Source organism: Marmota monax, unplaced genomic scaffold (genome assembly GCF_021218885.2).
Source record: "Marmota monax isolate L192 unplaced genomic scaffold, Marmota_monax_Labrador192_F-V1.1 WCK01_AAM20220418_F8-fsc00014, whole genome shotgun sequence".
NCBI classification, from domain to species: Eukaryota; Metazoa; Chordata; class Mammalia; order Rodentia; family Sciuridae; genus Marmota; species Marmota monax.
Genome location: NW_026695222.1, coordinates 16,870,787 through 16,887,403, shown reverse-complemented (window position 1 = coordinate 16,887,403; position 16,617 = coordinate 16,870,787). Strand labels below are relative to the sequence as shown.

Here is a 16,617-nt window from a genome sequence, read left to right as displayed (position 1 = left end):
AACAATGGGGAGCTAAGATCACAGTCATTTTACTTTTTCTTCCTATCTTGACTCAGTTCTATGAAATATTTAGTTATGATTACAGACATTCCATCTTTTTTTGTTTTTCTCTTTTGTTCTCCATGAGTCTGTTGTGCCCTGGAAATTAAACCCTAGACTACAGTGTTTACTTTTTATTTGCATTTTTTTGTGGTACTGGGAATTGATCCTGCGGGTACTCTACCACTAAGCTATATCCCCAGCCCTTTTATTTATTTATTTTTGAGACAGGTTTCACTAAGTTACTGAGGCTGGCCTTGAACTTGTGATCTTCCTGCCTCAACCTCTCAAGTCCCTGAAATCATGGGTGCATTTCTTAACTTCTTTAAGCCTTAGTCGCTTCTATACAATGGGTCCCACCCCACACAGTTATAAAGAGGAGTCTCATCAAGGACCTAGCACATGGTCAGTACTGAATATATAGCAGCTGTTCTTGTTATTACTATTGCCCTGATCTCCTGAAGGGCAAGGGCACCAATGCCCAACACTGTACCCGCCATGTGGCAATGACTCAAAACCATTTAGCACATGGAATATCATCCCTGCCTTTGCCACTTATAGATGGTCAAGTGCTAAAGAAGTTGCCAAAAAGGGATCCTTCTTGTTCATCCAAGATCTTGCTTGGATCCTTCTTGACAGATGGGAAAACTGAGGCCCAGAGGAAGTCAATGTTTTAGCAAGTTGGTTCCTGTTTTTGAACAGGTCAGTTTTCCCCCATGTAGTTAAATTTTTGAAGGCATGGCAGCTTTAGGAGCTGGGTGAGTGCCACCCCCTTGCTGGCAGAGTTTGGAAGACAGGTGCTTTCTGAAGGAAGTGGGCCAGAGGGAGAAGATGGAGCAGAAACCACACATCTGGTCTGTGAGGTTGCAGGAGAGAAGGTGAGGACTCCGTGTGACATGGATGTGTTTTTCACACTCACAGCAAGAACTTCAAGGAGGAAGTTTAAGATGGAAGACCAAGATCCAACTGGAGCAGAGACAGATGTTTTGGGAAGAATCAGGAAAGAGAAGAGGAAGACCAGCAAGATGAACACCCTTGTGGGAACAGGGTCTCAGGCTGGTGGTGAAAGTCTACGGTCTGACTTATTAGGGCTCTCCTGGTCCCCTAAACACAGCAAGATCTCAGAGGGACAAGGAAGCAGGTTTTCCCTACTGAGCACATTCTTCCTGCAAGATGCCATCCCTATATGTCACAGATGCTGTTGAATTATTTCAGCAGCTCCTATTTATAAATGAACACCATTGGACCAGTGAGGAAACTGAGGCCCAGAGAGGTTCCAGTGGGCACACAGCTCTCAAGGTATTTTTGGCTCCAAAACCTGAGCATATTCTTTCTATTCGATTCCTAACTAGGTTTTTGTTTATTTGTTTGTTTGTTGTTTCTTAGATCAGCAGGCTACACTTTAAGCTTGCTCATTGATTAATGATTGCTCTATAAGTCAGTGTAATCAAGCTAATGGATATGTAAGATGTCCTCAAAAGACCACAGGCAATTCAGAAGCACCAGGGCATCTAAACACTACTATATTACAATTTATTCTTCTAGGTGTATTACAGCAGAGTACCTATGTGCAACGTTTGTTAGCCTACTTTCAGTTAATGGTAATGATGATCATAATGAACTTCTATTGGGCACTATGCTAAGTACCACCTATGTATGATCTCTGTAACCCTGTGAGAAAGAGACTACAGAAAGTCAGTGTGATGAGGAGGCTAAGACCATAGGGTAGATATGGAGTCTAACAGATTAGGCTTAGCCTAATCAATCCATCATGTTCCCTGCTCCCTGATTGTGAACAAGCCACCTAATGTCTCTGAGCCTCAGTTTCCTCATCTGTAAAATGAATTAGCAGACAATAGTACTTATATCAGCAAAGAGCTTGGTGCCTGGGTCAGTATAAGCACTCCATAAGTGATAGCAATTTTTAGTTATTACTATGATTGTCATTGCTGTTTGGCTGATGAGGAAACACAGTCTGAGAAGAAAGAATTATTTGCTCAAGGTTATATAGACAATAAAGAGCAGGGCTTGTGATTAGAATCAGGCCTGTAGGACTGCAGGGCTTTTCTTTGGGGTAACAAGATATATCTATCCACTACAACAATGATTTTGAAGCACCTTCAGGAAGAGTTTCTAATTCAGGAAAGACCACCCCCTAGAACTAGTGGGCATTACTCTCCTAAGAATCAGGGGTGGCTCCTTGACAATAAGTCGTGGTAAAGCATGGGGTGGAAAAGGCAAGGGGAAAACTGGCTCTCCAGGACAACATAAACAAGGTGACCTTTACAGAACGATCCCCAGGAAGGATGGAGGGAGGGAGGGGGAGAGCATGAATATGAATGGTGGTATGTGGGGGCAGAAACATCAAGAAAGAACAGAAGAGGAGGGAATGAGACAGCTTAGGAGCAGTGAGGGGGCAGATGTAAGAGACTCCAAGGTGGTGGAATAGGCCAGATGTGGAGGCTGGGACAAGAACCCTGAAAGGCCAGAGAAAGGGGAAGGCCGGAGCCTGGGGGCGGGGGATGGCTGGGAATCCCCAGGGAAAGATGAGGAATGAAAGAGAATGAAGAAGAGATGAGCAACACACAAGCGACCCCCAGGGTCACACAACAGCCAGAAGAACACAACCAGAAGGGGGCTTGCTCTACCTCTTCACTCTGAAAATGAGGACCCTGAGTCCCCCACAAGGAAAAAAAAAAAAAAAACTGACCCATGGTCACACGCTGGTCAGGGGAATGGCTAGAGTTGGTCCCTGGATTCCCGTACAGAGCTCTTAGCATTAGTGGCTCCTACACCTGACTGCACAGGGCCTCCCTAGGATTCCCAGGCACTCCAGTACCCAGGTCCCCTCCAGCCTCTCCAACTCAGAGGGTTCTCCAGTACTTGTATACTAAACAAGGTTCCCAGGTGAGGCAGCCAGTTCTGCACCAGCTTGGGAAGTGACCTATCCTCTGCCACTCTGAGATTTGAGGAGAGAAAGTAAGAATTACTAGACAACAGAGAGGACAAGAGTGACAATGACTTGTATAAAAGATTTTCTACACAGGACCTTTTCTAGATGATATTTATTAATTTTTCTAAACTTTTCTAGGTAAATAGAACACTTTAATTCCAAAATAAAAATTTTAATTTTAACTTACATTAAACAATGATAGAAAGAAACAGGTGAAATTCATTTTAATAATATATTTTGGGGGCTGGAGGTGTAGCTCAGTGGTAGAGTACTGGTCTAGCATGTGCAAGGCCCTGGGTTTGATTCCCAGCACCATCAAAACATAGAAAAACAAAATAAAAGATCTCTCTCCCCCTCAGTGTGTGTGTGTGTGTGTGTGTGTGTCTGAGAGAGAGAGAGAGAGAGAGAGAGAGAGAGAGAGAGAGAGAGAGATACATAAAACTTAACCCAATATATCCATTGCAATTTCTGTAAAAATTATTGAGATAGTTTACATTTTTTTTCACATTAAATATTCAAACTCCTACATTTATTCACACTTAAAGAAGATCACTTTTGGGGGGCTGGGGTTGTTGCTCAGTGGTAGAGCATTTGCCTAGCATGTGTGAGGCACTGCGTTCAATCCTCAGTACCACATTAAAATAAATAAATAAATAAAGTTATTGTGTTCATTTACAACTTAAAAAAAAAGAACAATATATTTTGGATTAGCCAATTTCAAGTGCTCAACATCCATATTTGGCTAGTGGCTACCCTATTAAATAGCACAGAAATTATTGTAGAAAGAGTTCTATTGACAAGTCTGCTCTAGACCAAAGGTTAACAGCCTTTCAATGTAGCAGAAAAATGTTTAAGTACTTCTTCTTCTGACATTAAGGAGCTGGTAATCAAAGGAAGAGAAAGATTCTTATATCTTTCTAGAAAATGCTAGTTTCATTTATTTAGGGAAAAGGTCAAAAAAGGAGACCACCTGTTATTTATGGGATCTTTGACATAGATTTTTTTTCATTGTGTAAAAATGTATAAAGTGCACAAACCAAGTGTCAATAAGATTGTGACAAATTTTTATGTGTATGCTCCCATGTAACCAGTAGGAGATACGTTCCTAGCACCCAGAAGGTTCCCCTGCACCTCTTTACTGTAACTACTGCATCCTAGAAGTAACACCATTCTGAATTTTACCATCATTGGGATCAAAGTTTTGCCTGTTTTTGAACTTCCAATAAATAGAATCATGACATGTACTTGCTGTGTCTGCCTTATTTCATGCAACTCAATATTTGTGAGATTTTGTTTTATAGGTCTGATAAAATGTGGTAAGCTTCAAGAGGTGCCAGAAAAACATCACTCCCAGTTTAGGCTGCTGGAGGCCTTATGTTCCCTAATACCATCTCATTTCTCTTATTCCAAGGCACTGAGGGCCCACAAAGAAACAGGAAGACATTGGGGGGGCTGTAAGATTATGATCTCAGGAAGCCTGTGAAGTCAAGGCTTTGCAGTCCCGAAAGACAGATGGGATCAAGGACTTTGGGTATCATGTCCCCTTAGCAATATCCAGTGACCTCTGATGGAGACAGAGACTCGAGGACAGGAATGTGACACTAGGCCTGGTAGGACTTTTTCTGATTCCAGCTTATAGGTAGTGTCCAGTGAGGTCATGTGAACCTCCCTCTGTTCCCCACAATCCCAAGTGTCACTCCTCTGTCCCTTTTTCTTACCACTTCTGGATTTACTGTTCTGGGTTTGAGGCCTGGAACCCCAAAAGAAGGAATCGAGAATACTCCATCCCCTCCTTCCTCTGACTCCCATTTGGGGGAGCTGCCTGTCTCTTTGACCTGCAAATCAGGCAGGTGAGGGGTCAAAGCGGCACTAGGGATCAAGCCACTTGGGCTTGAAATGACCACCTGAGGGTCTTGCTACTGCTACCTCCTCCTCTGGCAGCCACTGTACTTTGGAGCCTTACCTGTGGCTTCTTGTCTCTCTCCTCGGGGGATGGGTCTGTCTCTCTGTATACGACAGCTTTGGTTACCAGCATGTCAGGATGCTGTAGCTTGGCTTCCTTGATGGCCAAAGCCAGGGCCTGGTGGGTAGAATAACACAGTGAGGCACCATGGACTAGTGAGAGGAGGGAAGCTGGAGAACACAAGCTCCTTAGTGCACAGCTGGGGAAATGGGGGTGGGGGGGGCAGAGTGAAATGCTTAGATAGACTACAGCTCCGATCTTCTGGCCCCTTCTGTCTCCTATTCAATGACTCTTCCTTGTGGGCTCCTTCTCTGAAAGGGTCAGCAAGAAGTAGATACTTTCCCTGCCCAAAACAGTGGCCGTCCATGGGTCACCCACTATAGGAGGGACTGGGCAGTGCTGCCAGAAATGACATCCCCTGTCCCCATACCTGGTCTTGGTCCACATCTTCATCCCCAGTAATGATGATTCGCTTCTCAATCCTTGTCTCAGAAAATCCTCCCTTCACAGTCTACAAGGGAAACGAAGAAGGAAAGGAAAAGCGAGGTGAGGTCTCTTTTGAGTCTGCTGGGGCAGCAGGCCACGACTGGAAACCTACCCAAAGCATCTCTTAAGGGCAAGATACCAGCAGTGTGCCCTTCTCTCCTGGCTTCCTCAGCATTTTCCTTTTCTAGTTCTGGGAATTCAGACAGCAGATCTCGCCTGGTTGCCACCACTCCCCAACTACCACACTGTTCCAAGCCTAGCTCAGAAGCTGCCTCCCTCATCCTGGTTGGCAGTGCCTCAAGATTGTCCTGTCACACTACTCCTGGGGGAGCTAAGTCTATATCTCTCTGGCTCTGGGCCTCTCTGCCTGTGCTGGTTTTATGGGCTTGCTCCTCACCAGGCTGCAGGCTTTTGAGGGCAGGGCCCGTAGTTTGTTTATATCTGTACCCCCTCCTCCCCAACTCCCTTGCCCAATCTGACCAGGGCGGTGCCGAATGTAGGTTTGTTGAATGAACACATGAATGAAATGTGAATGGTGACAAGGTTCTACCTTAAATGACTTTGAACAATACTACAAGAGAAGATTGTACTATGATACTTTTTACCTCCACTGTTTGCTGGGGTCTGGAAGCAAGTTTAGAAGAAGGGCAGGACCTAACTGTTTGGCATATTTAAGGAGGGTATGGCTGGGGGAAATCCCAGCTGGAGTTAGGGGGGTGGGACAGAAAGAGGGGGCTCCCAAGTGGCACGGCCAAGAGGGACTGTATGCTGTGGGGTGTGTGATGTAAGCCCTTCCCATAAGGCTTGAAGAGTCATTGACGCTGCTCACTAAAGCTTTTGGTGCAACGATTCTTTCTGGGAAACATGACAAAGTACTAAGTCCTGCGTGGGAGCAGGCAGGGACAGAGTCTGTGTTCACAAAGGGTCAGTGCTACTCATCAGACTTACTGGATGGCTCTGCAGGACCTCAGTCACAACCCCCAGGCTCAGCCTGGCGCCTCCAGGCTTGCAGCCCTGAATGGGCCCTCTCCTGTCTCCCTCCTGACAACTCAGATGTGGTTGTGTGGCCACCTGCTCCACTCCCCCAATCTGTTGTCCTCATTGGCTGCTTCATGACTGCTACCTCCAGGAATGCTTCCCTCCTCTGGCCTTTCCTCCTCCCAGCTCCAACTTCCACCTGGTCCAGGCCCTAGCCCCCAAGCCTTTGGTTTTATTGTTGTTGTTTGTTTTTTCAAGCTGTCTTCATAACTCTCCTTCTTTTTTCCATCCATCTGCACCTCCTGGCGGACCTAAGGTCCTCTCTGAAGCTTGTTTTCACTCGGCCACTGCTCAGTTTGAAAACTTCCATGGTTTTCTAATTTCCCTGAGACTCAGACCTCCCATAGTTAGATGCTTCCTGGTACCTGTCTTATTTGCTCTGTTCTATGTTCCCCTGCCCCCAGCCAGCCTAATTTTCCTGTTCCATTCTCTACATGCTGCTCCCCATTTCCCACAGACACGCCCCACTTATGCCACCTCCGGCAGCCCCAGGCACAGAGGCCAGCGTGAGGTCGATGCTCGGTAGCACTGGCTCAATGAACAAGGAAGCAAACACGCAGTTTCGGCTTCATCTTCTACTTTGCTTAGAGCACCTGCCACTGTCTTCACCTCCTTCAGGGGTCCTGTCTGAAACCCCAGGCCCTGCTCAAAACATTTTTCCCAGGAGATGCTTTCTGACTCTTGGGGAGCCACCCTCATGATACCTCCTCTAAATTCTTCCAGCACTTAAGGCAAATGCCATAATTCACAGTTACTTTGAAGGAGAGGGTCTCATCCCCTAGACTGGCTGTCAAGGTTGTGAGTGCAGGGCCCGGGCGTAGGACAACAGTAGCTCAGGGCAATGCGCACAGACTCTAGAAAATGGCAGCACCACAGGTCTCCTTTCTCCACCTTACAGACTGAGAAGCCAAAGCTGAGCCACGGTAGTGACCTTCCCGCCTGCAGCCTTCTGGGGCCCGGGCACCTGCTGCTACTCACTTTGGTAACATGGGTGGTGGTGGAGGTTGAGAGGGTTTCCGCGGTGGCGCCGTAGGTGCTGGTGAGGACATCTTTCCCGATGATCTGCAGAATATAACCACCCCCACCCCGGGCAGCAGGTCAGGACACTGGGCTCTGCAGGGGCGGGCGGGATGGGGGAATCCACGTACAAGCAGGGGCCCTGTGAAGGTGAAGGCTGGAAGCCAAGATACTTTGAACCATTAAGAATCCAAGAATCCCGAAATCATCAAAATCCTAGACCCATAAAACTCTCAAACCTGGGAATCTGAGATTCCTAGAGCCTGAGATTCCTGAGGCCCAGAATCCTAATAACACCCGGAATCTGAGATTCCTGGCATCTTAGAAGGATGAACCGAGGCATCCAAGGTGGAGATGGAGCCCTCCTGATCCCCCATCCTGTCGCAACCAAGGGCTAGAGGATGAAAACAGACTCAGAGAAGCAAAGAACTGGAAAAGACCTCAGAGTGACAGACTCAGGGTCAAAGGTGGGGCAGCCACAGCAGAGCCAGGCCTAGAATCCAAACTCTGGACTCCTAGTTCATTGCTCTTCCTAGTGGGCAAGGAGGGCAGGCACAACAGGTAAGGGCTGCACCCCACACGGCCAGTGCCCTGTGTGAGCGCAACAGGGATGGGAGGGAAACTACAGAGACTCTACTGGGCACCATGGAGCCTATGGGCATTTGGAAGTGATCTAGTTTCCTGGCTCTGCACTTAAAAGGGCACCTTTTGGGCCCAACCTGCACTTTCTGCAGGCCACAAGGGGGGCCATGCCCATGTCTTCAGCTTGGAGTCCCCTAGCCTGAGCTGGCACTGCCCACTTACCGGAGAAAGAGAACGGATTTCCGTGGCCACCGTCTGTGGGCCTGGAATCATGGCAGCTGCCCCCTTCCCGGACTTGAGACTGTTCTCCTGGGGAAACAATGGTGCTCAGATGGCTAGGTCTCAGGTATGTAGGCCCCAGGATGGCCAGGGCACGTGACCACATGGCTCTCATGGCCACAAGGCTGAGTAGTAACTTAGAAGTAGAGAACTGAAGGCATCATTCAGATCTCACTCCCTCATTCACACACACACGTGCACACCCACACACTCATTCAACGAACATTTACTGAGTGCCTGGTGTGAGGGACACTGTGGTGAACAAGACACAGTACTGCTCTCTGGAAGCACTAACAGAGAAATTGGGACACTCGGGTTCTTGTCCTGTCCTTGCCACATTCTAGCCATGTGACTTGGGGCAGAGCCACTTCCTCCCTCTGGGTCTCATGGATTCATCTGTAAAAAGGGACCCATGCTCATTCCCATGGAGACCTCATGAAGCTAACAGAGGGGAAAGGATTTCACAAACTAAAATCTGTAGGAGAAATATAGACATGTAGGTTGGTGATTAATATCATATCTACTGCTTTCTGGGTACTTTCTATGTGCTAGGCATCAGAGGCTAGTACATGCATGACCTCATTTAATCCTCACAACTGTAGGAAATCATTTTTAAGATTCCTGATTTGCAGATGAGAAACAGGAGGGCAAAAGCATGTTAAGTGGCTTGTTCAAGTCCCCCAGCAAGTTAGTGGAACAGCCAGAAGCTCACCCCACGTGAGGAAGACCCCAAGTCTGACAGGTGCTTATGTTCTATGCCACCACTCTGCCCTTGGGACTTTCATTCTCAGGCCCATTCTCCTGGTCCTACCTTGAGATCTAACCACGAGGTCCTCCTGGAATCATTCCTGGACTTAGTGCTCCATATCTGACCAGAGGCCCAGCTCTTTGCTACCTCCCACTTCTGTACCATCCCAAGGCTCAGCCTGGTCTATCCAGGAGCCCAGAACCACCAATTCTGCAGTTTCTCAACTGACTGACCCCTGGTCCTGCTCTGTGCATGGCACTGGCCTGGACCTCTGCCTGCCTGCCTGCCAAGGGACAGGACAGAACAGAAACCCTCTGCCTTTTCCTTGCCTCCCCTCTACCTGCCTCGAGCAGAGGCTGTCGGTGACCTGGTCACTTGGCACACCATCACAAGGCACTTTCTCAGAAGCACCTGGGATCCCCGAGTGTGAGGGTAGCTTCTGGGCTCATATCCTTTCTCTGGCTTAGAGAACAGCCACCAGCCCTTTTAATCAGGACCATGCTGTGAAGGAGCTGCTTATTCTCTCACGGCATCCTCTTTCCCTTTCCTGGGGTCAAGCCACTCCTCTGTCTTCACACCGAAAACACTCAATGGGACCAAGTTGTTCAAAACAAAGGCAGCCTCCCTCCTCCCTGCACCTCCTGTATCCTCAAGGAGGAGTGGTCCTCTCCCTGGCCAAGGCAGTCCCGCCTTCACACTCAGGGCTCTCCTCACAGGCCACCCTCAACCTTAGGGACTTCTGCTGCCTCATCAAAACCCAAATCCCGGGCTGGGGTTGTAGCTCAGTGGTAGAGCACTTGCCTAGCATGTGTGAGGTTCTGGGTTTGATCCCCACCATCACATAAAACTAAATAAACAAAATAAAGCATTGTGTCCATCTGCAACTAAAAATATTAAAAAACAAAACAAAAAAACCCAAAAACCCAAATCCCCATTTTAACCTGTAGACCGGATCTTTCTCCAGCTCTAGGCCTTCAAGGCCAATCGTCTCCTGGACTCTCCCCAGGAAATGTCCCGTAGGCACCTCAGACTCATAGGACCCCAAATGGAACTGGCTGCCTCCTCACCCCAACACACAGAGAGCACCCTCCTCTCATGCTGCTTAGATCAGTGGTTCTCGCACTTGATGGGCATTACTGGCGAGCTTATGAAAACACAGATTGCTGCCCCTGCCCCAGAGTTTCTGAGTCAAGAGGTCTAGAGAAGGCCTGAGAATCTGCCTTTCTTGTAGGTGCCTGGGACCACACTGTGAGAACCACTGGCCACTGAACAAGATCCCCACTCCTTCCTTCCTCCTGTCACGGGAATCTTCTACCGATGACTGAATCCTGTATTTGCTTCCTTCCAGACCTCCCTAACCAGGGACCTCCTCTACATCCACCTCCTCAAGCTCCAGCCAGGCCCCTCTGGATACGGGCTCCTATGCCCATCCCCTGACTTGTCTTTCTGTCTCTCCCAGTATGAGCCTCAGAGCTTGGGACACTGTCCTCTCCAGGGCTGGATTCAGTGCTTGGCATAGTACTTTACATGTCCTGGGTGTTCAAAAAATATTTATTGAAGGAAGGAAAGAAGCAGGAAGGAGGGAGGAATTTTTGCTACAGTCCACACTCCACACAGTGGCTCATTTCCTAACAAAACACATAACTGATGATATCATGCACCTACTTTAAAAATTTAAGTGATTCCCTATTGTCTCTGGGATGAAGTTTGGACTTCATACATGATGTTGGAGGCCCTGAAGGTTCTGGCCCAGCCCTCTTTCCAGCCTCTCCTCCCCCATTTTAACCTGTAGACCAGATCTTTCTCCAGCTCTAGGCCTTCAAGGCCAATCGTCTCCTGGACTCTCCCCTGGAAATGTCCCGTAGGCACCTCAGACTCCCCCAGCTCCTCATACACTTGACATCTGACTTCACTGACCACTGCCTTCTCCTTCAGATACCCACCATTACCCCTATTCTGTCTGCTGCCTAGAACGGCTTCTGCTGTGACCATACCTTAATCTATCTTTCATGCACAGCTCAGCTGTCCCTGACCAGATAATGCCTTCCCCAGCTCCTGCTGCCAGAGGTGTCACCCAGAGTTATCCTCCCAGTGGTCCCTAGGCTAGCTGTTCCATGAGGGAAGGAAAGAAATAGCAGCAGCTCACATCTACAGACCACTTACTGTGTGCAGAGCATTGTTCTCAGGGCTTCACACAGATTACTTTCATCTTCACATGAGCCCTTTGAGATATGTGCTGTTATTGCCCCGACCCCATTTTATAGAAGGGGAAAACTGAGGTTTAGAGAGGTTCAGGTGACTTGCCCAAGGTCATCCAGCCAGGAAGAGGGAGAGTTGGACCTTGTTCACCACTGTGTGCCCAGGACCTACATACAGGGGCACAGTACATTACAGATGCTCATGATGATGACTGAACAAATGAATCCTAGCAGGCAGTGTATTTTCTTTGATTCTGTATTCCCATCAGGTAGATCATAGAGACCTAATGATGCTTTTGGAACAAATGAATGGACAGATGGATGGATGAGTAAATGAATGCTGTAACTGTCCACTCACCTAAGGTAGAATTTAAATTTAGCCCTACAAGCATCCTAATGCTGCATGGTGAAGGGTTAGGCAGAGCGGAGGAACCGAGTGACCAGGGAAAAGTAAGCAGGCAGGTAACTGGTTTGGATTTATTGATCCTAAAATTTTTATTTATTCAAAACCTACCTTTGGAGCAGTCTAAATCAATGGAATTCTCATTTCATGTGTGTATCAGGGGTTTGGCAAGAGAAAGTATCTGACTACAACTCTCAGTAGCTCATGACATACCTGGATCAGGCACTTGTTACCTCGTCTACCCACAGCCTCAGCCCCAGCCCCAGCCCCATGCAGCCGAAGTGCCCAAAAGCAGGATAAGGGAGCAGAGCAGAGTGGTTGATGTTGAAAGGGGGGCTTCTAGTGTCAGGATGCCTGGGCTTAACCTAGCACTGTTACTTATTGTGTGTGACCTTGGGTAAGTCACTTTACCTCTCTGAACTTCAGTTTCCTCATCTGTAAAGGATGTAAAAGAGAACATCCGCTTTGGTTTCATAATCTATTCAAAGTTCTCAGCTTATTGCCTGACACCATAACTGGTGTGCTGAAGGCTATTTATTCTATTTCATTATTAAAGGCTCTGAAGTCTCTTAAGAACCTATGAACCAGGGGCTGGGATTGTGGCTCAGTGGTAGAGCACTTGCCTAGCACATGTGAGGCTGGGTTCGATCCTCAGAACCACATTAAAAAAATAAACAAATAAGCAAATAAAATAAAGGTATTGTGTCCATCTACAACTGAAAGTTATATATTAAAGAAAGTTTTTAAAAGAACCTATGAGGGGCTGCGGTTGTGGCTCAGTGGTAGAGCATTGCCTCACATGTATGAGGCACTGGGTCCTATTCTCAGCACCACATATAAATAAATGAATAAAATAAAGGTCCATCAACAACTAAAAAAAATACTTAAAAAAAGAACCTATGAACGAGGCAGAATGGGGAGTATTCCCATTTTATAGATGAGGACACCTGTGGCCAAGGACCTTCCTTCATGAATCAGACAGTAAATAGGTAGCAGAACCCTAAGGTTTCTTGGAAGGTGTCCAAAATCTTGAGTTTACAAACTAAGGTTCATTGCTGCCATCTACTGACCATGGTGAGGAAGTGGCCTGAGACAAGAGTAGCCTCCAATGTGGGCCCTGGTGAAGGGCTCTCAGCCTGGAGGTGAGATTCGCCAGCAGAATCTGGAGATAAGATTCTTGCATGCTAAGAATCAAAAAGTACCATCTTCCCTCTTCCCCTGCACAGCTGAGATGGCCCGGATAACAGACTCAGGGATTCCACCTCCCACATCATTCAGTTTGGAAAACTGAGGTCTGATAGTATGTCCTGGGGCAACCTAGGTTCCAGACAGTAAATGATTGTATGTCTCACTCCAATGGGGACAGGGCAGCTTCGAGCTTCCTGAAACAGCCTGGGCATCATTCACTTATCTGGCTATTTTGTGGGGTGAGGGGGCTGGTCATAAGGATGCCTCCTGGGTTCCACTTACCATAGTGGTGGATATGGTCTCCGTAGTGATGGAGGGGGTGGTTGTCATGAACTCCTTCCCCATTGGGGCACTCCCATCAACCTGCTGGCCAGAAGAGGGGTTGTTAGAGATGGAGAGAGCCCTCAGCTGTCACCTGGGCTCATACCAATCCAGTTACAGAGTGACAGGCTGTGGAATGAGCATGCATTGGGGAGCAGTTCACACACAAAACCATAGAGAAGGTACACAGCACCGCCCATTTCAACATTTTTCTTTGGCAAATGAAATATAATCCAAGACAATCTGACACATTCTATCCGAATTTCAGTGCATGTAACTTTTGACTTAGCAATCCATAGAAATTTATCCTGTGGATATAATTTTTCAAAAGTTCACCCAGAAATATGAACAAGGAAGTTCACCACAGCACTGAATATTAACTGCAAAAGACAATAACCATGATAGGGTATATCAGTGGGAGACAACAAATCAAATTAGATCCCAATTCCAGAGTAACTTGGGGACCCATATGTTAATGTATGCTGATGTTCAAAATATGTATTTTAAAAAGTAAGGTTAAAAAAAGAAAATAATCACTTTTGTGTAATAATTTTAAGTATATAGAGATGAAGGTATCTACATTGGGATATGCATACTTTTTTTCCCCCTGGGAGGCAACATAAGAAAATTTTCATTTGGTTCTGTTTGAATTTTATAACTGAAATTTTTTGTTGTTTTGTTTTAATGTCAATAAGAATTATCAGGCTATGAGAGTTAGAGTCAATTTTAGTTTCTTTTTACTTTTCTGTATGAAAACAAAATACAAGTTACTAAAAACAAAGCAGGTCAGAGAGAAAAAGCAATTTTCCCAAGGTCACACAGCTCATCAGAACTCAAGAGTCTTAACGGGCACTAGAGTCTTGATTGATGCTCGGGAGCCTCATAACTCGTAGCATTTTTACAAAAGTGGGAGAGAAAATTCTGGAAATAATACCGTTGCCTATGTTTCTGGTTTATGTCTCATCTCAGATTTTTTTTTGTTTTTGTTTTTGCTTTTTTGGCAATATTGGGAAGCAAATCCAGTGCCTTGGGCATCCTAGGCAAGCACTTTACTACTGAGCTACATCCCCAGTCCTTATTTCAGTTCTTGAAACAAAGATTGGTCACTAGGACAGGAAAGCTGCAAGAACTGCAGCTTGTCCGGTCAGAAAGAATCATGAGGGCATCTCTTAGGCCCATAACCTCAATTTTCAAAGTTTAAAACCCACAGAAGAAATGTGATAAACACACCCTAAGCAGTGTGCCTGGCTTTCCCCAGGGTGCTAGAATGCTAAGAAAAAGGCTCTGGTGCTTTTTTCCCCACCTAGTTTGTTCATTTTGCCAAACTAACGTGGACACTCCATACATTAAAAAAAATGACCCACAATGAGCTCTTCTGACCAAATTGAGATTGGTCTCCCCAAGCCATCCCTGGGAAAAACCCTCCAATTCCATCAAGTAGTCAAAAAAACAGAGGTCTTAACCCACTAGCCACTAGACCTTGCAACACTCCTACAGATGGGGAAATCAAGACTTTAAGAAGTCTGATCTGCCCTATTCCTCCCACCCCCAGAGTTTGGGGAGGACTCTGAGGCTCAAAAGAGCATCAGGATTAAAATGGTGGTTCTAGGGAAGCTGAGGTGGGAAGGTTAGCCAAGGAGCTTGACCATGGCAGTGGGAACCCACACCCAATGCCCAATACCCATGCTTAGGCTCCAGTGGGAAGTGCAGACTACCTGGGTATGGTCCACAGTGGAGATCCTGCTCTGCAGCATGGCCTCTGGCTCAATCTTCTTTCTGATGGCCAGGCTGCTGACAGTCATGGTTTCTGTTTTCACTGGCTACAAGGAAACAAAGAAGGATACTTTGACTCAAGACCCATAAGATGTCTGCTTACAGGCAACTGTGGAATAGGTTAAGAGCTGTGTCCTACCCCACAGCTGGCTGGGTCTCTGGGAAGGTGTGAGGTCAGGGCAGAAGAGGCATGGTGTGAAGTCACAGACAAACAGCCCAAAGGGAGAGCCAGAGCTGCTGGCAGCTCCAGGCAGTCCTGCCTTGTGTCCCTGATCCATGTCCCTGCAAGGGGGCTGTATACCTTTTTAGGCTACCATTAAGAGGACATTCATAATTCTATTACTAATACGCCCTGTGCTAGTCCCCATGCTAAATGTCTTCCTTGTGCACATAATATTGTTGAATCCTGAAGGCCTTCCACAGTTAAGCCTGCACCTTCCAACTGCTTCATTCGAACTAGAGCAGGAGCCACACACATGGAGGCCTGCAAGGGGTGAGGCAGAAGGTGTAAATAAGTGAAGGGACTGGTTAAGGGCTGAGGGCGGAGGTGGTGGAGAGCAGGTGGACTCCACTCAGGTTTGGCCAACTGTTATCACGGCCTCTAGAGATAGGACCATCTGATTTTTTAAAAAATGATATAATGAACCCCTGGATTTTATATTTAATGCCATGATTTTTAAACCAGAGTTAAAGAAAACACATCTTCTGGCTAGATCTGGCCTGAAGGCCACCTGTCTCCAAACTTACTCTAGAAGTCTTAAGCTAAATGATCCAAGTCCTCCACCAGGCTGTGCTATTCCCACTCAGGTTTTCCCACACAACTTGAATGGATGAATGGACACTAGCTTGTCATATAGCTGTTGGGGGGAAAGGGATTCTTACAGATGGTTATAACCCTGCCATCTAGCCATTCATTCAATGAATCATCTCTTGGTGCTGAGAAGGTGCCAGGCTTAGAGGAGCGGCAGAGCAGGCCTGTCAGTCACTGACTGTTGGAGAATCCTGGAGCAGAGGCGTTACAGAGTGGGGGGGGGGGGACGCAACAAGAGCGACACTTCTGCACAGGGAGTCAGGAAAGCATATGCTAGGAAACTGACATCTGAGCTCTATCTCAGAGCAAGGCACAGAAAGGGAGGACAACCTTCAACCCAAAGGGTACAGCGTGGAGTGAGAACCCAGAATGGATGAGCTGGCATTTTACTGGGAGCATGGGAGGGAGGCTGGGCTGGAAGAGGTGAGGAAGCAAAGGAGCAACATGGACAGAGATGAGTTTCAGAAAGATCTCTCTGTAGCTCTACCGAGGAGGGCCACAAAACAGAGAAGCTCAGGCACAGTTAGTCCTTGTGTCCTTCTCAATGACTATGTATCCTCTTCTCCAGGTGTTTCCCACTACCATCCTGAGACCCCAGGGCTGGATGAACTTAAACTATTGCCCCTTCCCCAGGAAGCCCAGGGAGATGAGCCTGAGCCTGAATGGGGAAAACCATTCAAGATTCAGACCAGGCTCCACAGCCCGAGAGTCTACAGACACATGCTCTCTGCAGGTGCCATGCAACACAGGCAGGAGATGAGGAATTGAGTGAGAACAGACCACCTGTCATCGCTTGACCTCAGCAAGCAATGGGGTCA

At 47.1% G+C, this 16,617-nt stretch overlaps 1 protein-coding gene across 28 annotated transcripts in view; it reads right to left on the bottom strand.

Annotated features, from left to right (window-relative positions):
- The window catches only part of Epb41l1 (erythrocyte membrane protein band 4.1 like 1), a 122,662-nt gene that overhangs the window by 3,689 nt on the left and 102,356 nt on the right, over positions 1 to 16,617 (bottom strand). For 15 of the 28 annotated variants that reach the window (XM_058575340.1, XM_058575341.1, XM_058575334.1 and 12 more), the window contains 6 exons: positions 14,931 to 15,035; positions 13,177 to 13,260; positions 8,301 to 8,387; positions 7,458 to 7,541; positions 5,386 to 5,466; positions 4,956 to 5,072 (listed from right to left, as the gene is read on the bottom strand). In XM_058575340.1, coding sequence (XP_058431323.1) covers positions 4,956 to 5,072; positions 5,386 to 5,466; positions 7,458 to 7,541; positions 8,301 to 8,387; positions 13,177 to 13,260; positions 14,931 to 15,035 — 558 coding nt within the window. The remainder of the gene's footprint in view (positions 1 to 4,955; positions 5,073 to 5,385; positions 5,467 to 7,457; positions 7,542 to 8,300; positions 8,388 to 13,176; positions 13,261 to 14,930; positions 15,036 to 16,617) is intronic. The other 13 variants (XM_058575335.1, XM_058575338.1, XM_046433214.2 and 10 more) reach the window with 3 other exon arrangements.